A 26,094-nucleotide genomic window follows, 5' to 3' on the forward strand; every position below is an offset into this window, starting at 1 on the left:
AGTAAGTACTATAAAGAAATAAAAAAAATATTGACTGTGTCTCAAAGAGGCCAGAAGTTGAAAGTAAAATGAGACGGAAATGGATATAAGGCAGTTCAAATGGAAAAGAGGACAGGATGGGGCAGTGATTTCAGCACGGGAGAGGATCAGCAATTTCCAAGTTTGTTTTTTTTTTTGTAGGTGTAATGGTTATTTTCTTATTAAGTGTTGTTCTTCCTTGATGCGGTTTCTTTTTGGAAGATTCTTAATTCTTCCTAAGATTTTTATCACTGGTTCCATTTGGGTCAAGATGTCAGTAGGCTTTTTGTTTTAATTTTATTGCAGTTCCGGAAATCAAGAGTTTCAGAGTGGAATGCAAACTAATGCAGCCTTGTTTTTAAGCTTTGATCACCAATGTAAATCTTCTGTCTTTGGGTGCCATAATTCTTCAACAGAAACTGCTCTAATGCCACAGTGAGAGGAGGTGGTCATTTAAAACGTTGCATAACAACAACTAATTAACCTTTAGCGGTTACTTATCAGCACTGGAGCTCCAGTTGGGTGAGTGCATTTTTGGGAAGAGCATGGCAGGAATCTTTCACCCCTTCTCTTCTTGTACACGTGGCAAGGTTGCAATCCCTTCTGCTTGGGAAGGGACAGATCTTTTTCTAGCTTAGAACTGATCAACCAGCTTCGGCTTGGCCAGGAAGCGAATGCTAAAGAAATGTAGCCTTGTTGGGTATGATAGAGTCCAGATATTCTTGTAGTGTCCATTGATTAGAAGTCAGCATTTGTTCTTTTTAAGGACCCTTCTTCTTGGGGAATGGATTTGAAAAGCTGACGTTGAGACCTCTTTTTAGTGTTGATTTTAGTTACAGTACTTGCCTTTACTTTTGAAAATCTTTGTGTTACAGTACGAGGTGGGTGGGACTGGGCTTATTCTGTGTGGCTTCTTCAATAAACGTATTTCATAGTTAGGAAATCCCAGTTGGCATGATTTTCACCCCTGAAATCAAATGAATATTTTTTATGCTTAAGTAGAGCTACTTAGAAAATATAAGGGAAGCAAGAGAAAAGTAGACATTTTTATCACAGATATGGTTTACAGCATATGAATTCTTGGATCAAAATTAGTACAAAATGCAGGGGAGAGAGAGAGACCTACATTTTAAGTCTGTGCTCACTTCTCCTATGTTCCTTTTTACGGAGTTATGTGGCTCTTCTTCCCTAAAGTTCATGCAGCACTTTATCTCTCTAATATGTTATCTATTGTCATTTTTATTTGTCTTCAAGTATCTAATAATTTTTTATTTTCCACTGCTTCTGACCTGTTGAGAGCCTCCCCTTAAAACAGGGGGAACTTTTACTGCCCACCTTTATTTCTTCTTCCTGTTTTCTGCAGCTTTGTGGTAGGTCTGTGCATTCCTTCTCTTCTCTGCCTTGTCTTTTTTATCCCATTTCTCATCTTCTTGTTGCTTGGTCAAGCACTGTTTGGGATTAGCGTTCAGTGTAAGAGAATCCATGATCTATGTATAAAATTGAAACCGCAGTAGAGAGGTAGAGGTGGCAGTAGAAAGCCTGACAGGAAAGGGAGGGATTGCAAGCAACTCGCACATCTGTGGTTGGAGGAGGCTGTGGGAGGAAAAGGAGTCACAAAACCAAATTCTGGGTGCAGTTGTTCCTCAGAAATTACTTAAGGTGGTGATTTTGCGTTCCATGGTTTTTTTTGTTGAGTAAGTTGTTGAATATGCTCCCCATAATGCATTTTATTGCACAAATAAGAGCAAGGTCTTGAAAATCAAAGTAAGTATCAGTTTGAATTCATAAGATTCTGTTGTTGGCGCAACGTAAAGCTTTTTTTTATTCATATATGATACACAGGGTATGTTGCAGTGTATGAAAGCAGGCGTATATGTTCTGAGATGTACTGGGTCGTAAGCTGTAAGAAACCTGAGTCGCCGAAATAACTGTTTGGGACCGAGTGGAAGCAGTCAGCTAAGGAATGCTGTTCAGGCAAGGAGTTATGGAAGGGGCTGAAGGCACTTCTTGCCCCTGCCTTACGCCATAGCAGCTGGCCAGTGTGCCCCTCCATGCCGATGGAGTCCTGTGGTGGTTGGGCGATTATCCCTTTTCTGATTGAACTGCACTTCACTTGTAGGCGTTGAGTTTTCTTCATCTGAGAGAAAAGTAATATGCATAGGTTACAAAGGATTATTTAAGGTTTTGATGCTCTTAACAACGAGGGTAAAAAAACAGGTGTAGGAAGTACTGGTCTAGTAAAATACTTACGGACTGCTAGAACTGTGTCCAGTGGACTAATGGTCTGCAGGTGGGGCGTTTTATTACTTATTCTTGCAAAGTGTTTTGAGATATGGATTGGCTTCGGTTTACTTCAGCCAAATTTTTTAAGCTTTCATAGAGGCCATAGAGTGACAGTGTCATGAGAAACCTTAAAAGAAAATAATAATCTGTTGAATGCATAGGTAATTCTGGAAAGTCATTAATAGCAAGTGAGTGCAATTCTCATGGCTGTGTTAAAATGTGACTATTTAAATTCTCCATGAATTTGCTGGTGGAGATGTGACCCTTTTGTTGGTGTAATATAATTTTTTTTTGCTTAACAGAATATATTACTTTCTTACTAATGGATTGTCAAGTAGACGTCTTGATTAAATGTTTTCAAACAGGTGATGCAGGGTAAGCAGAGCTACTTATCAGTTATGACTAACCTGGCCTTACTTCGAATTTGTAGGAAGTAGTCCATTTTCACAGAACTTACCAAAGAAAGGAGAGCAATTAGTCCTGCTTTCCTTGTTTAAAACTGTGATTAAAAATGTATGCTGTGAGGTTAGCAATTAGTATTGCAACATATAACTAATGTATGTCATTTATGAAGAGGTAGATCAGTAACGTGGCTAAGGTGTTCTCTTGAAGTTAAAGACTGAAGAAAGAAAGTGGGTGTTTCTCCTAGTACATACATTTATGATAAATTAATAGCTGTCACTGCCTGAAATTTTGGAAAGCTGATGTCCTCAAAGGCAAAGAATAAAGAGCATGAGAGATGATTTTGCTGTTCCATCAGAAAATAAGACGTAGAAATTCCCTCATAGTTTTGTGTTCATTTTTTCTGGTCATTCATAGTTGATGTGATCTGTAGATTTTACAACATATTGCATCAACAGTTATGATGTTCCATTCTTTGCAATACACTAGAAGTTAAAGAAAAATAATATTCAGCTGTGATAGAACTATTCCTCAACCAGTGAAGTTAAAGTTAATGGCAGTTAAGCTGCCATTGAATGCCTGGTTTTGGAAAACACTCTCAGTATTTACAGGTGTACCAACTGGAAGAAAATACATTTTTTTTTTTTTTATAGCCAGCTTAGAAAAAAATTGATAAGCTTTTTATATTTATGTAATTATTATTAATTCTTATTTTATAAGACTTTTTATATTTTTATGGTCAGCTTAGAATTTTTATAAGAAATATTTGCATCCATTGATGCAAATATTTTACTTATTTTCTGTGTGGTTTGGTTTACGTATATTTTTATTTACATTTATTTATTTGTACTATTTTGTTTAACACGGGCCGTTCATTGCTTCCTTGATTTTTTTTTTTTTTTTTTTTTAGAAATATCTCTAAGTTCCATAGTCGTAACTATAAACAGTGCAAGCTTCTGAAAGACTCTGGATCAAGTTTGTGTTGAACATTACTTAATGTAAAGTTGACTTTAACATAGAAGCCCATTAAAATTACAAAGTTGCTCATAAATCAGAAATAGTGGCAGGACAACCTACAGTCCTAATCTGTGAGCGTTTATACTGTTGACAGTTTCAACTTTTAACCAATGTGTGGTAGTAATGGAAAATTCAGTTTTTAGAAACAGGTACACTCGGTCATACTTCTTTTAAAGAAAATAAAAAAGAGAATATAATATTTGTTGCATTGTGTTTGGTAAAGTAGTTTTGTTTTTAAGATAATTGGATGATTTGAGCTTCTAAACCTGGTGCTTACAAAATTCGCTTAAAATAAATCAAAGAAAAATGCAGTTGAGTCAACGGAAAGTTTTCTGAAATGCAGTTCTCTACCGGTTGTATTTAAGATTTTATGCCACATGCTTAACTTAGCTTCCCCATTAATAAGGTGTGATGAGACAACTCAAACAGTATGTGTTACTCTCCTGAATCTTCTTTAGTTCATGAATATAAAGTTTCATCTGGGTTCTGATGTATGCGTAATACACAGAAACAAAAGTAAGCATTTACTCATTCATCTATACTCAGGAGATGGTATTTACTTGCAATTACTGCATGGCAAAAAAACGACGACTGCTTGGCATATTTTTCCTTGGTGGGGAATAATAAAGATGACCAAATCAAATTAATTTTCCTATATAAATCCTCTTCATGTGCATTAAGGTTTTTACACACCCATTTATTCTCATTTTAATCTTAACTGTGATCAGAATAAGAGAAAACAGACAAAGAAAAAAGCACGTTTATTTTATTTAGAAAGACTGGAATGGTATCTTTGACATCTTTAATTTGATGTCAAAAGTAGCAGCAAGGGTCATAATTTATACGAACAGATATTTTTCTAGAAGTCAAGCAAAAGTGAAATAAATAGCTGTATGGATAGCTTCAGGGGTTTGCTCAGAGTAGCAGTTCTCTTTCTGCTGTTCCTTCCCGCTTCTTCTGTCAGCCCGCTTTGTATTTCTCATTAGAAACTGCCCTTTAAGATCTGTGGGGAATTTCCTGCAGTTTTGCAGATTTACCAAAAATTCCTGCTTGTCTTTTAATTTTTGTGCTGTGGCACAACCATATGACTTAGAGGTTACAAAAAAACTTTCAATAGCAAACACTTATCTACCTAAAGTAAAAAAAGTGCTGAGTTTAATATAACTAAGTCTTCATATATAAAGATGGCACAGTGGATTGTGCCCAGATGTACTCAAAATCCCATGGTAAATATAATAGCACAATAAAGCAGTTAAATGACTTAAATTCTAGGAAGTAACTGACTGGGGAGAGTGGCAACAGAGGAAGTAAGAATGAATCCAGTTTTTGCGGGATCTGATGAAATATTGGACAGTGATTCAAACCCAAAAGGTGTTTCCTTTGCAGAGCGTGCACGTACGCAGATTTTGATGAGCTGGTAATTCTGAAATAATTCAGAGTTATAATTTCCTTTTTCCGAATGACTTGAATGTGTAAATCCTATGCTTCCTTAATTAATTGCAGTAGTAAGCATATGATATGATAATTAGTATTCCCAATTAGTAATTATGCTAAGACATTTTAAAGATCAGTCACTTTTTGAAATTAACATTCGGGATACATGCCTTTTCTGGAACAGTGTTAAGTTGAATTCATCATTATCAAAGATGTATGCAGACCTTAAGGAATCTCTCAAGAAGGTCCAAGGAAAATCACTCATGTTGAACAAAAGAATATTAAAAGAATACAGGTAATGACTGGCATTTGACTGCTTGGGCTCAGTTGTGACTCGGTGCAGGGTTTGTTTCACTGTTTGTGGTACCAGAGTTGCCCCATACTACGTTTAGAGTGAAGCTGGGTACTACTTGCCCCGCTAAGGAAATTATTAAGTTCACTCCAGAGCAGAGCGGGGATAAAATTAACATGCAAGAAGTTGATCGAATTAGGTGGTAGCACATACAGGTCTTCCAGTGGACACACAAACCCTGCTCTAGCCTTTGTTTTTTTTCCTGAATCTAGGAGGTTTTTCTTCCAATTTATTCTGATAAATCCAGCGGTGAGAAAATACGGAAAAAGAGGAAAGAGGAAAAAGAATCAATATAATGGAAATACCTGTACTTATAGTTTCTGTATTCTTGTTTTGTTGTACTTGATTTGTTACTTTGGTGGCAAAACAGAAAGTAATGGTACTTCAAGAATTGTTCCCTTCCTTGCTGAGGAACAGGATAGCAACAATCACCATGGGGAGTAATTCACTTCCAGCTTGTACACCCCCTTTTCACAATGTGATTCTACAAATAAGGGAAATTATACAAGCTTTTCTTGGGGGTAGTATGCTAGGTAAGGAACGATGCCAAAGTTGACTATGTAATAAGTACGAAAATTAAGATTTCATTGCACTTTAACTAATTTCTTAGAAAATTTACGAAGCTCTTTAAAAGAATATCATACTGTTACTTCAGTATGGAATATGTAAACATACAAGAAGGGAAAATAATTTCAGGTCTAAGAAGAAGGGTTTCCTTGACCAGAAGGCAACTTGCCCTGCACTGGAGTTGACTATCAGCAAGGCTATTGAATACGAAATTGAATTTGCTAAGTTGTCATTCCATGTACATTCCAAGTCATCGGTTGACAGTGAACTATGGAATGTTCCCACTAGAATTTGAAATTTGCCAATTCTATTTAAGCACATTCCAGGTAAAAAGATGAAGCTATTTTCATCTGAGAAAACAAGGTAAAGGTGTTAAGGGTGTGCTGGTTAAAAATGGCAGACTCAGCTGCTCTGATCTGCCTTTTCAGTTCTATCAGTAATTAGAGTGATTCAGTGACAAAACATTTTAATTTACAAATTGACCATTGTGGTCAGATGTTATCCTGTGACATTTATGGTTACAGATAGGTATGTTAAAAGGGGAAAAAAAAAAGTGGCATTCAGTTTATGTTTACCAAGAATAAATAGTTTGAGGGTACGATAGGATAAAGAGCACTCCAAAGCTTTTTATCCCTTCTGTCCTTCCTTTTAAAAATTACGTTGGCTCATAATTTTTTGATATTTTAACAATGGGGTATTATCATCACTCTGTGGGTTTTTTTTAATTGCATGGTTGGTTATGCTGAGAGTAAGCAATAAGCCCTTTCACTGCTATGTTGATTTTAAGGTAAAACTTTTTTTTCCCCCTGTCTCTCTTGTCAGTGTATTTTGCCGCTATAAAATACTATGAATTGTCTTCAAGGGTGATAAACACAGCACATCTGGAGATGTGTACCTTACATTATGGTTGTTTTCTAATAATTCTTATTCCCCTAAACCAGCAAATGAATATTGGCCTTTTGTAAAGAGTAGGTTAAGTTATATCTGTGTTACGTACTACTTTAAAGCTTAACATGTCATTGGTTTAGAATCTGGAGGTGATTTTTTTTAACTGAAATTCTTTCGTTTCCTTAACACTGATTGGGCCAACTAATTCTAAGCAAGCAGAGCTCGTCCCCCATCCATCTTTATTGTAACTGGTAATAAAGAACCCTCTAGGCTTGACATATTGTCATGACAATTATTCTCAAGACATTATAGAGCAGTTGTATCTGTCAACCCATGCAGTATGGAATATTTTAACTGGCAGTCTTCCAAGAGCGAACATTAATCTTAGCATCTCTTCTTACAGTCCCTAATCAAGATATTCCAGGGGTGATTGCGCTAACGTTGTTTGAAGACTACATCTACTGGACAGATGGGAAAACCAAATCACTCAGCCGTGCCCACAAAACCTCTGGATCAGACAGACTATCACTGATTAACTCATGGCATACCATAACAGACATCCAGGTGTATCATTCTTACCGGCAACCTGATGGTAATTATTCAGTCTATGCTTTCTGTACAGCACGTCGATGTCTTTCACTGAGTAGCCAGGTGCTGAGTTAATGGAAGCTCGTTTATCTGCAGTAATTTATTTTTATTTCTGTTTTGTTTCAAATTGTGGAAGTTTTCAAATTAGCATTTTTAAACATAAATCTGTGATTAATGTTGTAAGCATATCTGTAATTAAATAAATGTGATATGTCTTGTAGAGCGTCAAGATAACGTTTCGTCTGCTTAAAAATGAACCCAGATCCGGACTGAAAGTACAGAACCATTAAGTTGCATTACAGTACAAGTTACCGGTTATCAAGATGGGAACAGTGTGTTATGAAAACATTTAACTTTGTTATACGAAAAGTAATAAAGTGTTAATAATACAGAAAAACACTTTTGTTTAGAAAGTTTTTGGACTGAGGGAATGTCAGAGAACGTAAGCGTTACGGTTGTGTCTGATCTCCTGATGTCCCTGCATTGGAATTATTAACGGGACACCATTTGGCACTTGACCTAGATAAGCTAATTTTTTGTCTCATTATAAAAAAAACTCTAATGCTTTTTTTTCCCCTCACTTTCTTTCAGTATTGAATCTACATCCATAGTGATAATTAATTTTTGCATAGAACAGAGACTAGCTTAAAGGCAAAAGGAAAAAGTTGCCTCTTATAGGTTTTTGATTTGAGACATTCCATTGTAAAAATAGTATGTGTAATACATTCTTCTTCCTCTAGAAAGCAGATATCCTGAAGTATACTGAAATAATAGGCTCTGATATTCTTTTCCTGTTCTATCCGCAGTGTCTAAACATCTGTGTACACTAAACAATGGCGGTTGCAGTCATTTATGCCTTCTAGCCCCTGGCAAGATGTATACTTGTGCCTGTCCCACTAACTTTTACCTCGCTGCGGATAACAAGACGTGCTTATCAAACTGCACTGCCAGTCAGGTGAGTGCGTACCTATGGAGGGGAGGACGTGCGGGGATTGTATTTTACTGGATTTCCGCTTTAAGTAGTGAATGTGGGTGCCTGTGAGACGTGGAAGCATCAGTCAAAGGAGCTGAAGACTAGGTAAGTCATGGTGCATTTAAAGCGTTTCATCTTCAAGGCTATTAGTTGAAAATAGACTTGCAAATGCCTTTTTTCCAGAGAATGCAGAGCTTGTTCCCTTTCAAATGTGGATGTTTCTGCCAGCCACTAGAACAAATACAGCTACTAAACCCATAAAAATTGCTTTGAAAAAACATTTGTATAAAATATGAAACATAAAAATACGAAGTGTATATAACAATGATTTGGGAGTATTCACGCATGAATGAACTTTACATTAATACAGGAAAACAAGCTCTGTCCAGTTAGCTAGGTAGGTAAACAATACAGTTACATTAAAAAACAATCCAGTAGCTGAAATGAAAATGGTAGAATATGCAATTAATTAACATAAATTAATTAAATTAATTAAACATCAATTAAAACATTGAATTCTTTATAGGAGGTGAATACCCTAGTACTTGAAAATAAATACTTGGTGATTTTTTTTTTTTTTTTTTTTTTAAATATAAGGTAGATTTATAAGAAATCAGTATCTTCTACTTGGAGAACCACATTGATAAGAGTCTTTGGACTGTTCTACCCAGACAATTAATTGGTTGATTGTAATAGTACATATGGCCTTTAAAATCTTTCTAATAGTCCGGCTTTTCTAGTATCCACTATTATTATATCTTTGCTAATGACCTCTTACAGTGTTCTACATCATGATGCGTTTTGTCTGTATTCATTAAGGAAATGATTTCACTCTTAATTTTTAAATAACAGTGGTCATCTTAATAAATGATGTAAAGTTTCGTTCAAGTAATATTGTTATTTAAGAAACCTTTCCACTGTCCTCCTCTGTTTCCTTTAAGGTAGTGTTTGGTGTGATTTTATTATGTTCATCATATCTTTTCTGTTTAGATTGTCTGCTTGTTACTTCCCATTAAGTGATGAACAAAAAGAAAGTGTAAACCACTTGTAAAATGAGCAATTTCTTACCTATTTTCCCCCCATATCTGGCTTCTCAAAATTGTTTGGTTAAAAAAACACCATTTTTTTCTTTTTTCATTTTTAAAGTTTTCTTTAAATGGCACTGGAGGCTTATTTTACCATAAATTTATATGCTAACAGTTGATTGAATGGCTCCGTTCCTTCCTAAATAGTTCATTGGTAGTCTGAATTGAAGGATAGCATCACATCTTGGATCTTCCAGGAGCAATATTTTATCGCTTGTGGCTTCCATGGGTGGGAGAACAGGGTTAAATAGAAGAAGCTGCTTCAGGCAGATACAAGTTGACATTGGTTATTAGTCATTTTCTTCCAATTTTGAAATCTGTTTACTGTTTGATAAATCATCAATCTCATGGCATCAGATGCTGAGATCAGTGGCAAAAATATACTTTGCTACTTAAGATGTTCAGATGGTGCTGTAAAATCACAGCTGTTCCTACGATGTAATCGCTCTTGACGTCACACCCACTGTTAGCTATTTCTGATGAAAAGGAGTCGGATGGCCAATACGCTCTTCTTGCACATCTGCAGACTTTCAGCTGTCTCTTGGACTTTTGTCTGCCTTTTGATGGCTAAACTAACGTGAGAAATTTTTTAGTACAAAACGCATCAGACTCTAGAGCACCAAAACTCAGGCCATTCCGGACACACCACTATGACTCTGACCCCTGATTTTGCAAAGTGGCTGGCCCCCCAGTTTAGGAGGGAACGCAAGCATTGTCATGCAGAGCATAGCAGCACCTACGAGTTACTACCTGTTTCCTGGAATTAAATTCATAATGTCATTTTAACAGCCTGAAGTCCCTTGTGGTGAGCAGAGCAAGGCTGGCACCTTAAAACAGTTGAGCAGCAGGATGGCTGGGCTAGCAAGTAGAAAATACTCAGAATGAGAATTCTCTGAGTTTCTGTTTGTCTTCTGTATTTGGAGGCCTTTTGCTGAGCTGCTCTGAGATGCGTACCTTTGTGCAACAGGTCAATAGTTTAGAATAGTTGCCTTTCAGACCCAGCCTGTTACACAGCACTTCCCTCAACGTGCTGCAAGAATGATGTAGCTCCAACTATAGGTCCTACTACATAAATGGCCATGAAACCCTACATTTTCTTGGCAGAAACCATAAAACTGAGCTAAGGCACCAAATTTAATATACCTTTTAAGTACAGATTTATTGAATAATCAATGATTTTTAAAATGTGAAGAAATGAAAAAATTATGTCTAGTCACGGAAAAGAAAACGTCTTGCGCTTCTAAACCTGTCTGTTTCCTTCCTTTCTGTGTCTGCATAGACAGCAGGTAGGAAACACGTTTCTTGAAAGTTGCTGATAATCTATCCAGATTCTTCTCCCTAGTATTAGCCACTCTGATTTTAGGTTTCGCCCTAGAAGATTGCATCAAGTCATTTCTACTCTTTATTTTATTTGCATTCGTCTTTCAGTCAGAAAAAACATACAGCGTTTCCTGAGCTCAGAGTCTCAGAGACGAGGTCTTGTAACGGATTTTTCTTTTTTGGATAAATATTTTATCCTTTGGAAGGGTTGGAAGGCCTAGCCTTCTGGCTTTCTCATTTAATTCAAACAATGCAAGCAATACTGTACACAAGTACAACACTGCACATTAAGGCCCTTTTCTGTAACTGTGGATGTCTTGGTTTATCTGGAAAAATTGTATGAAGTCTGATTCAACAGCCTGCAAAGACTATTTAAGAATTGGAGCGGTTTTGAATAAGATCTTAAAGGATCAAATCACAGAAATGCAATGCGTGGTTTATATCAGGGGCACTTTAAGTCAGGGTGCCAATGTCCTTGAAACGACAATGATTTGTATTGGCGGAAGTCTCAGTGCAAAACGTCTCCAAAAAAAATATTTAAAAAATCAGATTTACAAAATGAAGAGCCAGAGTTGATTAATGGAACAATGACTTAAGCAGTGAATATGATTTTTCATAAACTGTACTATTTCTGTTTAAAAATAGATAAATATGCATATCAAAGCTTTTCTTCCTTCTTTCCTTCCCTTTACAGTTCCGTTGCAAAACTGACAAATGTATTCCGTTTTGGTGGAAATGTGACACTGTCGATGACTGCGGAGATGGCTCTGACGAGCCTGAGGAATGCCGTAAGTGCATTCTGAATTTGGAACGCAGTTTTGTCAGTAGGGTCCATATCAAATATAATGCTTTATAGATGTTAGGCGGAGGAATTTTTTGAACGCTTTTGTTTGCCATGCTGTTTTCTTTTCCTTGGTCTCTGTCAGATTTACAAAGAGCGCAGGCTCTTGTTTGTCACCCTGTAAAAGATTTTTATTAACTCTCATCTACTAAGCATCTTTTAAGGTCTTCAGAAAATTATAAGAAGATGTTTTTCATGTTTTAAGCCTTTCCTTGATCCCAGTTATGTTTTTGCTAAAGATTTTTATTTTAAAGCTATGTTCTGAGGTGGCTGATTTTTATATATAAATCCAAAAACCTGATAGATTTCTTTGGTTTATTTTTGTATATAATAGAAATGTGGAATTCTAAACTCATTTGCTTATGTTTCCTTGCAATTATACAAGTTTCGCCACACATTATTATTTAGCACAATTTCCTGAATAACAACAGTGTTCTCCATGTGATTTCTACTAAGATTCTGTGTATTTTTCACGGTATGTTTTGTATAAATATTTCCACTTTATAGTCAAAGGAAACTTTGGAGAGCTAAATCTCACCCGTCCAGTGTGAAGAATTTTATGCAGTTAATATTTTTTCTGCATCCTGTGTAACTTTGACACTCTATCCTGAAGGTGGTGCAGACACAGCGTATTTCGCAATAGCCTGCCGTAGTCCAAATAGTAGGTTACTGGAGCATTCCCCCGTTGACTTGTAGTCAACTGGAAGTCGATTATGATGATGTTTTCAGCATCCCAAAGGATGGTTGCTGTGATGGTAGCTGACTGCAAGTTTACTTACTCGTTAGAAAAGTACCTTTATAGTGTACTGGATGCGTAAACAGTAATATCTGTTGATGATGCTATTTTTCAGTCCCAGTCAGTGACTAGTACTGTTTGATCTACATAAATCAAAAGATTTTTGCCTTCTTCCCTCAAGTTTATATACACAAAATGGTCTGCTATGTGTTCTACAGACTTCCAGTTAAGTAATGGTTTATTCGATATTTTTGTATTGAAATGTCTCCCCAGCATTTTTACAATTTTATAATTAGTTCCCTTTTTCTGCTGCAGAGGCCTTTGAAGAAAGCTTTAACATATGTAATCATTCTACATAAGATTACATTTTAAGCTACACTATGTTTATATAAAATATTACTATAGAGGTACATAATTGCTCGTTCGCTCAAATGGCGGTGGCTGTGAGAAGGAACAATGTTAGAGCTTTCGTGGGAAATAGAATTAGAGGGGGATAGATTATAGTTTCTTATATGCAGACCTGAACTCGAGTGTTTATATCCTAATTGCAAGTCTCTGTTGAGCTACTGGTAAGCGTCCATCTGTAGCGGGTCGCACACTGTATCACTAGTAAGGTAGAACTATAGTTATGGAAATTTAAAATCTCAGAATTTGAAATTAATTTTTCAATAGTACATGTACATTTTACTTCCTAAAATCTACTCAGATTGAGACCAAATAGGCAAATACAAAGGTTTATAAGTTCTTTTGATTAGTCAATAGAAGAAGAAAAATGCTATTGATACTTTAACTAGTCCTCTGGTAGTATTGATAATCAGTTTTTGTTTTTCTCAGCTGAATTCAGATGTCAGCCAGGACGCTTTCAGTGTGGAACTGGACTTTGTGCTCTTCCAGCCTTTATCTGTGATGGAGAGAACGACTGTGGGGACAATTCTGATGAATTGAACTGTGGTAGGTGATTATATATATTGTAGACTTCAGAAACATGTTAAACTGATTTAAATGCCATGCTTTAAATCTTATCAGGAAACTCATTTATATTTTTAAATATTTCAATCTTTAACTTCTCGTCTTTTTAACTTGGTATTTTTTGTTCTTTTAACTTAGACACACATGTGTGTCTGTCAGGGCAGTTCAAGTGCACGAAGAATCAGAAGTGTATTCCAGTCAATCTGAGGTGCAATGGACAGGATGACTGTGGTGATGAGGAAGATGAAAGAGACTGTCGTAAGTTATATTTAGAGAATTTTGCTCTGAGAACTGTAGCTGGTTTTAAACAAGAAACTGAAGTGAAATATTTAAAATACTGTAAGTGTCCTCTATATAAATTAACGTGCAAAAGAGTTCATTAATGGGATTGTTTGATGTACAATGCTTCATATACAAAAGATCAAACTAAAACATTGTTTATTAACGCTGTTGTTTTTAAAGTCATCTCAAGGAAGAGATGTGTGTAAACAATTATTTTGAAGCATTCAGTCGGGTTTCTGGTTTAGGCTGAAACATCCATTTTACTCTTAAGCACCTCACAAATGACTCATCTTCCTGAGGCTTTCATCTGCCATGCCTTGCAGCAACACATTTCAATGGAAAAAGATATTTTTCTGTGTCTTCTATTGGAAAAGATGTAGATCCGTAGCTCCTTCCACATCCTTTTTCTTTGATGGTGTTCTTTGCCTTTTCTGTTCTGTTTCCTCTGGGGACTTCTTCATTAATTTTCCTGTGCAACTTTAGTTCCATTTACTCAGCTTTTAATACATCTTTCTTTTAATAAATTCATTTTCACTCCATATTTCTTAGGTATAAGTAGAGAAAATATTTTCAGATTTAGAATGGAAATGTGTTGAGTGGCTTGTGTCTTTGATCATTCTATAATTAAATGATGGTGCTCCCTTACAATCTCAGTCCTTCTCTTAGTCCATTATTCAGATCTACTGCTGATCTGAGGTGCTTTTTCCTATTTTCTGAATTAGCTTTCTCAAAGTTTGCATGTGATGCATTTCTGGAAAGAACGTGGCCTTCTCCAAGGGAAGGGTTGCTAAGGATACAAAGGCTTTGCTGATGGTCATGTTTAATGGCCATCTTCCAAACAGCTCAGCAGAGCTGTAGCCTCTGACAGACAGTGTGATATGTTGGTTTGCATGTTACATTTCTGTAAAAATTGATTAAGTGGTGTCAGATAAACTCCTCTGGAAGACAGAGGAAATTGTTTGGTTTTTTTCCTTATAAAGAACTGCACATGGTAGATGGAAGGTTCCCAAAACCTTGAGGTGTAGCTGAGAGAAATGAAATGAAATCAGAGCATCGGAGTCTGCAGCGCAGCAGTGCTCAGGGACCGTGGGAGGAATAGGGTCGGGATCAGCGGTGATGGAGTCGAAACTTCCTAGGGATTAGTGAGGAGACAGTCGGCTGTGACATAAAGCAAGCTTTTGGATTGTCTGAAATTCAGCCATCAACCCACCTGCAAAGACACAGTGGGGAGTGGGGGAGGTTAATTATATACATTTTTTATGTCTGTTCTGTTTTGCCTAGACTTTATTAGCTTCTAAGAAAGTTAAGTGTTCTAGCTTATATTTTAATAAAACCTTGCTTGTCGCTTCTGAAAACTCTTCAGTTGCCTTTGGGGAGATTACAAAAAGGGTGGGTTTTACGTAGGCGTACCACGAAGCTCGTATGACTTGGGCTCCTGTCACAAGGCAGATAACAGATGAGATTATCTATTTCATTCTAATTTCACTGGACAGGGATTCGTAAGATACAGACCTTTTTCAGCTCTACCACTGTTACATTTTATATTTCAAGTGACCTTGAAAAAGTCACATTTTGTACTTAAGGCTTTCCATATGTAAAATGGAGGTAATTATGCTGGTCTTCCTTGTAAAGCACTTTGAAATCCCCTGGTGAGGTGTCCTAGCTGAGAATCACTGTTATTTTTTATAAGTAGAGTTAGCAGCATAGCCAAGTCTAAATGCTTTTTCATTCCAGCACTGTAAATTTATGTATGGAAATATGACAATAAAAGAAATAATACACCAACTTTTAACAAACCTAACATTTTTCATCTTGCCAAACCCAAGAAACAAGAATGATCATATCAAGGAGCAAATTGCTTTTCAACAGGAAAAACATTATGGAGTTCACGAGGTAAAAGTGAGACAAACATTCATGTGGGAAACCATAATAAAAAAAATAGGTCCGAATATTTTCCACCTACGTTCAATTCAGTGTAGAACAATGTGGAGGTTCTTGTACTTACGCTTATCTCTAAAGAAATCCTTATGTGTCTGACCACAAATAGCTTGCTCGCAGTCTAGTCCAGATTTATGTCCTTTATTCATCTTGCCTATTTACTCTCAGTTATAACAGTTTAAGAAATAGTAAGATCTGGCATATATGCTTGCGAGGGAGTCGATGGAGAATCACGTGAGTGCACTGAGGATCTTTTTTGTTGTCAAATGGCTGTTCTGAGGTTAAACCAGTTAAGCTTGAACTTAAAGCATCCTGAAAGAACAGGCTGAAGGTTAGCTGCATCTTTCTTTTGCTGTAGGATTCATTCAAAAAATTGTTCCGCTAAACTGATAAAATTAAATAATTTTCAAACTTTTCTCAGCACTTACCCATGGCCTCTTTTCACAGAGAGCCCAGAATTTCACCAAAATTGTACGTACTTTTAATTGCCTTTTCAATCAAAGCATTGAGAGCTGCCTCAGTCCTTCAAACTAACTGACTTTCAGAATTGATAAGTGGTGTTTTAGGAAGTTAGAAAAAAACCATCTCACTGCTTTTTACTTGAAGCGGTTTGATTATATCAATGTTAAGCCTATTTGTTGTTATAGACGGAATAGATACTTTGCTTGTGAGATTTGTTTGACCTTACTGGTATACATAATATATAAAAAGAAGACAAAATTATAAACAATATAAACCTGAATGCTGTTTTCTTCCAGATGTTTCATAAGTTATGCTAGAGATATCCAGTTTCTGATTTTTTTTCTTTAAAATGAATATTTTTAATATTAGCAGAAATTTCTAGTTTTAATTTGGAATCCTTTCATTTAAAGCTGAAAACAGCTGTTCTCCAGACCATTTCCAGTGCAAAACAACAAAACACTGCATTTCTAAACTGTGGGTATGTGATGAAGACCCAGATTGTGCTGATGGATCAGATGAAGCCAACTGCGGTGAGTACGGCAGTGGGGTTGAATATATTACTGTAGCTTGACATTTTGAAAAAAAAAACAAGAGGAAATAATCATCCCACTTATAATATGTCCTCTTTCAATGTACAATAATACCTCGCTGATATGATAGCTGTATCTGGCTCATACAGTTCTTGTTGAATGGTCATCTTCGTACAGGTAGTCTATATTCTTCATGTTATACTACTGCTCTATTGGTAGAAGCTGTAAATGAGTATCTCATTTTGAATATAGTGACGTTCTTGATTTTTCTCATGGTATCATCCTGTTGCTGTCAATTTATTCTGCATACTTTGATGCTGCTGTAGTTAATAAATAGTGAAAAATGTAATAATTTGCAAATTGTGTTAGTTAAGGCTGGCTGTGCAGAAGGGTCCAGAGCAGAATCCAACTCGATGTGACCAACTTTGCGTATCCCTCTGAGGTCCAGGGAGTTATGTGCCCTAACCCACCACTCCACAAACTTTGCATCCCCACAGGACTCCTCCAAGAACCCCTGATACTTATGAGACTTCTGTACTTAAACCTCATAGTTTGAGGAGGCAGATACTCTATCAAGGATAGAATAAACCAAGCCCTAATTTCTGTTAGATTTTATACAGTATCCACAGTGTTCTTCCCCACTGAGGCAGATTTTTTAGAATCTAAGTAGTAGGTTTGAATCCAAGAATTTCTTTCATTGCTTTTTTGAAGATTTATTGTCAGATCACAACTATAACTCTATAGCTTTTAGGATGTTTCTCATTGACAGAACAGATATATATATATCTGTTCTGTCATATATAATCAATTCATTGTTTATGTTTCTGCAGAAACATTTAAAATGGTTTTATTAAGACAATACTCATAGAAAGTTGAAAATATATAAGCAGTTTTCACATTGGTCTATATGTGGTATTGTATACGCCTGCTATTCATCATCACTTGGAAAAGATCACACAATAGTAATAGAAGCTGTTATCAGTCATTACTTGCATTGTTGGAAAGTACTGAGTCAGCTCTGAAAGAAAATCATAAATGCAGTATTCCACCCGGGAAATGACTTACAGATAATCAAAGTCAGAATAAGTGGATCGGTATTGTTGGAAAATCATGGATGTCAATTCAACCACTGCAATCACCAAGTGCAGAAATATGTCTAGGAAGTTGAACTCTTCCTCAACACTGACAATGCAAGACGATCCTTTGAATTGTCAAGAAGGGGAAACTAATTAATCATATCAAGTGGAGAGAAGTTACAGTCCAAAAAGCATTTGGGTTGAAGAAGCAGTGAATGCAAGGCTATAAAAGGAGACCTGTGTCAATAGAGTTTCTTGATATCCTGTTCTAAGCTATTCTGGAATTACGGCTGCACCGTTCATCTTCCGATCCACATCATGGGAGTTTTCTCCTGCACTGTCCCCCATCACCTTGATCTCCAACCCGTCGTTTCCTTCCAATTTTGACAGCATTCCAAGCTTCTAAACTGTGGATTCATATTTTGAGTAACCCATACAAGCCCTACTGATATGGAACAAAGGGTCTTAAAAAAATTAATCTAATAATATCTTCAAGACACAAAGTTTAAAAGCAAAGAGGATAAAAAAAAACCAAAACAACTCTGAACAGAAAAACATGTATTTATAATAGGTACTTCGTTGTGATTTGTCATTTTAGCCAATAGAAAGAATAAAGTCCAAATTACTCAAACAATTAAATCATATAGAGGTGCAATGCAGGCAGTCCCAAATCAAGTAGGTATTTTCAGGCACAATATATACAACTGATTATGCTGGTGCGTGTCTAAGACAACACTTGCTTTTTATTCTGTCTCTGGCAGTGGCTGAAAGCTAGTACCTAGGGAAGAATACGTGAGCAAAGCAGGCCCGTAATGAAACTTCCCTGGGAAACTCTTCCAGCCTCTAACAATTTTTGAGAATCAGAGATCTCGTGAGTCAAATATGTCTCTGTGTGCAATAACCCTTGATGGGTTTCACTCTCCTTTAACCTTTGTAAAGCTTTCGCAACAGGCTGTAACAAGGAGTTCTGCAGCTTAATTACCCACCTCTCTGAAAAACCACCTCCATTTTTATTTTAAATCTGTTAGCTGCATATAATGGTCTTAGTTTTTGTGTTGGAGGAGACAGAACAATTTATCTGTATTCCCAATCTGTGTGCCACTCGCAGTTACGTACACTCATAGAACAGCTAAGCCTTGACAAGAACAGGGTTTAATCACATTTTAAAGTTTTCCGTAATTTTAGCATTTGAATTATGTTTAAATGACCTTATTATAGCAGTAGCTTGAACATGGTTTGGTCTTCTGCATTGGTTGTTTTTTTTTTTTAATTTAAAGATGGTTATTTTTATGAACAAAATCTGATAGAATTAAATTATAAAGCTGCAAGCTGAGTATAATAAAGATCTGCCAGTATTGGTGCTAATGCTGACTTGTTATCGTTTATGGTTCATTTCTAAAATGCTTACAATGCAAAACTTGTATAAAGGATAATCTCTTTTTTCCTTAAGTGCTCCATAGTCATATATTTTGCATAGTCAACATTTGCCACTGTGTGTTATTGGAGATATTATATTGAGTAAATTTGTTAGAAGTAGACTGAATGTGTTCAGTCTTCTGTGGTTACTTTCAGACTCGGACAATTGAAGTGGAATTAGGAAATGTGTGCTTGTTAACGAGTGTACGGTGTTTATCCAAGAACAGTGGGTAGAGTTAATTCATGCTTTCTGTTCAGGCAATTAAAAAAAGCCTTTAGATTATGGTAATCTTTGCTCACAAGTTTAATAAAAGGCCCTGTTTGAGTTAGAATCTGAAGAAAGCTGTGTGCGGTCTTGGAAAGTTATTATAATCTGCTTTAAAGGTTATATGTATTTCAGGTCTTTATTAGCATAATGTGTCAACAGTAGTATGACTGCTTTCTGCTTCCTCACTTTTTTAATATTAATGTTATTTTTAGCCTAGTCAAAGTGGGGCGTTTTTTTCTGATGATGAAGAATATGTTCCTTGAGATATTTGAAGGATGCATTATATAAACTTAAACTTCCTTCAACAGGCTAATAATTTGCTGTATCCGGCACCAGTGACAGGCTGCCAAGCTCCAGAACAGCTAGCTGATTCTCGATCAAAAGCGAGTTTCTTTTCATTTTGGATTTTATTCCTCTCAGGCATGCACACACAAGCACACAAACATGCATGTATATGGAATTAAAATCCCCAAACGACAAGGTAGTGAAAGTAGTGGTAAAATAATGTTTTACTTCATAGAGATCGATATTTGAATAATACTTTAAGGGTGCATAGGTAATGTTTTGGGGTTTGGTTTGTTTGCCATTTAAGCTTTCATCCTATTTTCTTCATGCTCTTTTAGAATTACCTCTAAAATATAATCGTAGTTCAGTGTGCGCAAAAGGCGAACCCCAACACACCCGCAGCTTTCTCGGGCGGCCACACAAATATCTGAAAAGGGCCCTTAGCCTGTTACAGTAAACCAGTGAATCTCGTGATAATAATTTGAAGAGAGAAATATTGAGTTATCAGTACTTACTTCTTTGTCTGTGTTCTATTCCTCTCTGAACTTTCACATTTTAAGGTGGTCTCATTTTAACAAAAATGGAAAGCGATTTAGGGTTGAAGACAGCAATGACAACATGGGTGCGGGTCCGTGTGTGGTTTTCAGGGTTCCATGATTCAAAAAATAAGGTCTTGCACTATTTCCTTTGAGTTGAGTAAATCAGTCTTTCTCAAAGGTCGGATATTTGTTACACAACTTCCCCAAATCTTCCTCTGTTATATCTGAGTTCTAGTATCCTTGTGTTTTCTTCAACTCTCATTACTGTGAAGAAGGAAATACAAGACAAGCAGACCTGGTTTGTAAGACATTGTCAAGTGTAAGCTGCTATGAGAGATCAGAGTCAACCCAAAAGAAAAATAAAGATTTCAGATTTGTGAAGTGAAGAAGAGCGAGCCTTACAAACACGCAAAAGATTTTGTGTAATGAAACAATGATTTTTTTTTTCTGATTTTGGTAAAAATAGAGTAAGAAGAGAAAGATTAATATTCAAGTGGTAATCACAAGGTTAGACTACACATGGATACATTTTAAAAAAAAATATCTTGCCTTTCTTCACAAGTGTAAAGAGGCAGTGCTAGAAAATAGATCTGGCATTCTTGAGAATTGGATAATTCTTTCTGAAGACTAAGAAAATATATATTGCATGTTCTCTTCATCCTAGCAGGCAGCTGAAATGAAGGGATGTCATCTCTGGCTTCTGTGTATTACTGCTTAGATCTTGGTATTGCTATTGAATGTGGAAGGATAAATAGAATATAATCTGTCATTAGTCTTTAGGACTCATTCAGGTATGTTAATGGGAAAGTGTAGACTTTACTAGAAGTATTTTAATAAATATAGGATGGATTTCTGGATTGAAACTATCTTTTGCCAAGCTACAGAAACAAAATACAATACTGTCTTAATTTAAGGTGGAGGAGGGTATTTTATGCTTTGTAATGTTAAATATTTTTTAAGTGCTTGCCAGTGGAAGCATTGGAAATGTCATGATTGAAATGTCATAGACTGTCATCTTGAGAAACGTCATAGGAAAAAGTATTTTGGGAGAAAACTACTCACAATCACAATATTGGCAGAGAATAAGGAATAAATGCCAAAGGAAGTACTGTAATTACCAAATTTTTGAGTGTACACAACTGAGCTGCAATGCCGTTTACCTCCACCTTCTTGGTATTCAAACGTGGTTGTGATTTACCACTCTAGGTTCAGAATCACACCTAAAACAAAGCACACAAAGCAGCAGTTCGGGCCGTAGCATCAAATCTAATACGTCTAATTTGTGTTCCTTTCCATTTCACAGGCAGAGAAAGCAGGATGATTTAAGTTAGTGTTTCAGTCTTCCTTCATTCCGTCAGTTATTAGAACTCATCAAGTTGTTGTGATAGCAATATGAAGTCTGAACTGACACGCTATGAAATAGCCTAATGGAAATTAAAAAAAAATTCTATTGAAATACCCTCACAGTGACATGTAATTTTAAATATGTCATTGAGGCTTTTACAAATCAAACTTTTTTTCTTTTTTTCGAAGAAAACATCACTGATGACTTCTTAATTTAATTCATTTCATCTCAGTCCTTAGAACCTGAGAGAATTACTCGAGAAATAAAAAAATATAAATAAAACACAGAGGCAGCTCCTTGCTGCTGGAGGAGTTCAGGATGTTCATGCATCTCCAAGAGGCTTTGCCTACGATGCTACTCTGTAAACAGGGAGGCTCATTGAAAGTTACTGCACAAAGAAAATTAATCTCAGCTTAGCATTATCTGCTTCATAATGTTTTACTTTGTGTAAGTAGACTTCCAATCCAAGACATCAGAAGATGAAAAAGTAAATCAAAATGCAGTTTTCTGTCAGCTATGATTAGTCTTAAATTATGATACGCAAACATAACTTTAGAGAAATGTATGTTTTGTACATTTTCAAATAAATACTCTTGTGGTTTACTGCGATCTGATCTTTTGTAAAGCAATCTTACAGATAAATTCAAGGAAAAGCCAGTGCAGCTGTTGCGGTTCCATACATCAATACCCTCTCTTCAAACTAATTTGTGATCACTTCTGAACTTAATTTTTTTTACTTTAAATGACAGTGTATACAGTCCATATTTTAATTTTATCATCAACTTTATGAGCATATTTCTTTTGGTATGGATGACTAAATAGAATCTGAAAGAATGTGGTATGAGAAATTATTTCCCAAAGTAGCATTTCAAGTATTATGGTTGCTCCTTAAATGTATCTAGCAATATTTTCATGTAACTGTTTAGCAGCAGTCTTTCCTATTTTGACTTTTTGTCCGCGGTGATGTAAATGATATTCATCTTAATTACAGATAAAAAAACTTGTGGCCCTCATGAATTCCAGTGCAAAAACAACAACTGTATTCCGGATCATTGGAGATGTGACAGCCAAAATGACTGTGGTGATAATTCTGATGAAGAAAACTGTAGTAAGTAACTTTTACTAAGTACGTGTTATAAGGAGTGGGGTCAATTTAGCAACATGCAAGAGAAGACTTTTCAGTTTTAATAAACTGCACGTGTATTATACAATGCCATCTGATCCATTGAAAATCAGTTGGCCAGGATTGAACATGTCCCTTGCTGAAATTCTCCAATTTTATTCATTGTTATAAGGAGCTGTAGTTCTGTATCAGCTATGCAGGAGTGCCTGACCTATGACTTCTCAATAATCTGATTAATGCAAAATAAATATTACAATTAGATTACCTTGGTCAATAAGTTACATATCGCGTTTCTTATTTCTAGATAAGAATCATAAAAACTTCTCAGTGATAAAGCAATAAACATTTGTTAACAATGAAGTGAGTTGAGAGTACCCAGACACAGACAGTGCAGCCAACTGAAGGCCAGACGCGTGAACTGTAGTTTGTATTAGTTTTTTTCCATTTCATTTGCTTGTCAAATGCATACCTCACTTCTAACTGTTGACTCCCTTATTCTGCTGCTTAAATTAAGTACAGTAAGCTGACACAGTTGTAAAATTAAAAATCCTGGATGCATTAGGAAAATATATAATATTGTTCAGCTGTTTGAAATAGAAGTATAAAATTCTTTATATGCTGTCAAGCCCCTTATAGAATAATGAAACAAATACATATGACATTAGAACTTCAAAACAATTGGCAATATATATTACATTGCACATTATAATAAGTTGCTCATAGCATACATGAATTTACAAAATGGCTTGTCAGGCAACTACATCAGAAAAGTTGTTGTTTCTCAAGAATGCAGAATGAATTCATTCAATTATAGAAATTCAGCTCAGGTATTCAAATTTCTCTCTATAGTTTCTTCACATGCTCACACAGCATCCTGGTGAAGTTATCATTAGAGAACCAGAGTGCTTCTTTAAAACTGTCATATATGGGTGTGAAAAAGTATTAGTGGTGTAATGCAAATAGTTGTGCCCGTCATGTATTTGTTCTTTAACTGTATTTGTCTTGCTGTCTATTGCTGTTTAACTATATTTGTTTTACAATCTGTAGTGGGAACCATCCTTCCTAGCTTATTTCTTTACTTTCGCTTCTTCTCTAACGTTTATATAGCTGAATGTAAATCTATTATTTGAAAGTTATTGGAGGAAATTACATTTTTCTCCCATGGCTTTGTGTCAGAAGCAGTCTGCTAGGAGCAGCTGACAGCAGAGGTGAAGGAGTCATGTTGATGGGCATCTAGGCAAGGCCCCATGGGAAGCAGAGTTTATTTTGGAGAGAGCAGTACTAATGGGATCTCAATGCTTGCTGTAAATACCATTGAGTGGCAGCTCAATTTTCCAGTGAATATGTTCAAATTTGGAAGAACTCTTTAAAATATTAAACTAAATGAAGGTTGCCAAGTGTCATTTGGACCCTTCTCCATAAGTAAGAGTAATTAAGAAGGTTATAGATCCATACTGAGCACTAAGCAAAGTAGAATGCAGTTTTAACTCTTCTGAAGAGTTCTTTGTATCTTTTTAAGAGTTCTTAATATCTTTTTGGAGAGGGAAATTGCTTTTGGAGTTTATTTGGATTTCTTAAAACAAATTAGGGCAAAAATAGTATTTTCTCTTTCAGGGAACTTCAAAAATGGACGTCTCCATAGGAATGGCTATCTTATTCTTGCTCAAAAGAACGCATCAGTACCGTTTTATTGAGTGTAATTAAAGAAAATATAGTACGCTGTAAACATTGAAGCAAAGCAAACGTAATAGTGCTGTAGAAAGACATTAATTTAATCAGAGTAGAAATACTATGGTTGCTAGAGAATCTTCTCAGTGCTGTGTTGTTGCTCCTGCTGATGGGACGTAGTGAATGAATTATTATTTCACTTTGCCTGTCTGCACAGATTTGCTTTTCCTATTAAACTGTCTTTATCTCAACCCACAAGTTTTTGAACCTTTACCCTTCTGAGTGGCTGTGTGTGGCTTAGCTGCCCTCCGGGGTTAACCCACAGCATCCTGATAATACTGTTTTGCTGATGTTATGTGGATGCATCATACTGGATACTCTGGCTTGGCTTCTTGAAAGGTTTCAACTCCAACACAACCATCTAGTAGTAGATCCGATGAATGCTCATTCATCACAAGAAAGTGTGGCCCAAGTAATTCCTTTAAATCTTTGTGATCTGCTTTCAAGTGCCAGGATGAATCAAGAGGTCAACGTAGGCTTCTAATTCATTTTGGTTGAGGTGCTTCTATCCCATGTTTGTATTGCTGTTGTTTGTTTTTCTATGTACAAGTTCAACCTTTTCTAATATACAAAGTTGACTTTGTAACAGCCATTACAAGACATAGAATTCTCACAAGGAGTAAATATATTTAATCTGTACAGAGCCAGGTAAAAGAACACCATAAGTTTCAATTTCATATCCTACTTTAAGAAAAAAATTATGTTTTATCCCTCTGACTGGTATATAAGTAATCAGTCTCCTAAAAATCTATTCAGTTCATGACTTAGTATAATATCTGTGGTAATTAAATGCAAGATATAAACCCAAATACGAAATTGTTTTAAATGTTTTTCATTACATCCTTTTTTTGCTACTATTTAAGTTGATGACAAATGTCTGTTGGCTCTACAGATCATTTTCAGTCTTAAAAATGTGAAAGAAGTAGATCACCTTGTGTGCTGTGTTTCAAATAGATTTCTTTCTAATAATTCAAAAATGATTTTCTCAGGAAGGAGTTTCAGAGTTTTTATAAAGCAGAAGCTGAACGATGCTGTCCTTCATTGGTTACACAGAAGTCTATTAATACTTATTCCTTTCACTAACAATCTGAGCACTGATGGGAAAGTGCTCTTTTGTGTTCATATGTAAATCGCAGAGAGATGTATTCCAGCAGCACAAGAAATACGTCCTGCAAACAGAGAATCGAGAAGTTAGCTCATTGTGTACATTTTTCCAGAATCGAATCTCTGTTTATAAATAATTCATTGGCAGTATAGAAAATGTATTTGCTTATATTTTGCAAATCGATATAGAAACATGACAAATGTGTATTTGCATGTGAATTTCTTTTTCCACAAATTATTTGCTTTACATTGTTTATCATATCTAGACCTTCCTCCTGCTGGCCTGTTGACAACAGAAAGAATCAAATGTCAGCGATTTACTAATGTTTATACAATGAGCTTTTGCTATGAAAAAAATTAGAAGTAGTATGTATATAAACTAAGAATCCATAGAAATGCTAACCTTTGATTTGCTTAAATATAGCATTTCTGGAGAACTGATGCAATTGCTGGAGATCTGCTTCTATTATGACTTTCCTGCAACTTCAAAATTAAAATTGTGCCTACCTGAAAAATGAAAATTCT

The 26,094-nt window shown here is 35.8% G+C and overlaps 1 protein-coding gene across 1 annotated transcript in view; it reads left to right on the forward strand.

The window, feature by feature from the left end:
• LRP1B (LDL receptor related protein 1B) overlaps window positions 1-26,094 on the forward strand; it is a 749,025-nt gene that overhangs the window by 640,731 nt on the left and 82,200 nt on the right. The window contains exons 61-67 of the mRNA XM_054208041.1: window positions 7,365-7,553; window positions 8,356-8,504; window positions 11,622-11,715; window positions 13,339-13,455; window positions 13,612-13,731; window positions 16,566-16,685; window positions 22,606-22,722. Coding sequence (XP_054064016.1) covers window positions 7,365-7,553; window positions 8,356-8,504; window positions 11,622-11,715; window positions 13,339-13,455; window positions 13,612-13,731; window positions 16,566-16,685; window positions 22,606-22,722 — 906 coding nt within the window. The remainder of the gene's footprint in view (window positions 1-7,364; window positions 7,554-8,355; window positions 8,505-11,621; window positions 11,716-13,338; window positions 13,456-13,611; window positions 13,732-16,565; window positions 16,686-22,605; window positions 22,723-26,094) is intronic.

This window comes from Rissa tridactyla, chromosome 7 (genome assembly GCF_028500815.1).
Source record: "Rissa tridactyla isolate bRisTri1 chromosome 7, bRisTri1.patW.cur.20221130, whole genome shotgun sequence".
In the NCBI taxonomy this organism is placed as follows: domain Eukaryota; kingdom Metazoa; phylum Chordata; class Aves; order Charadriiformes; family Laridae; genus Rissa; species Rissa tridactyla.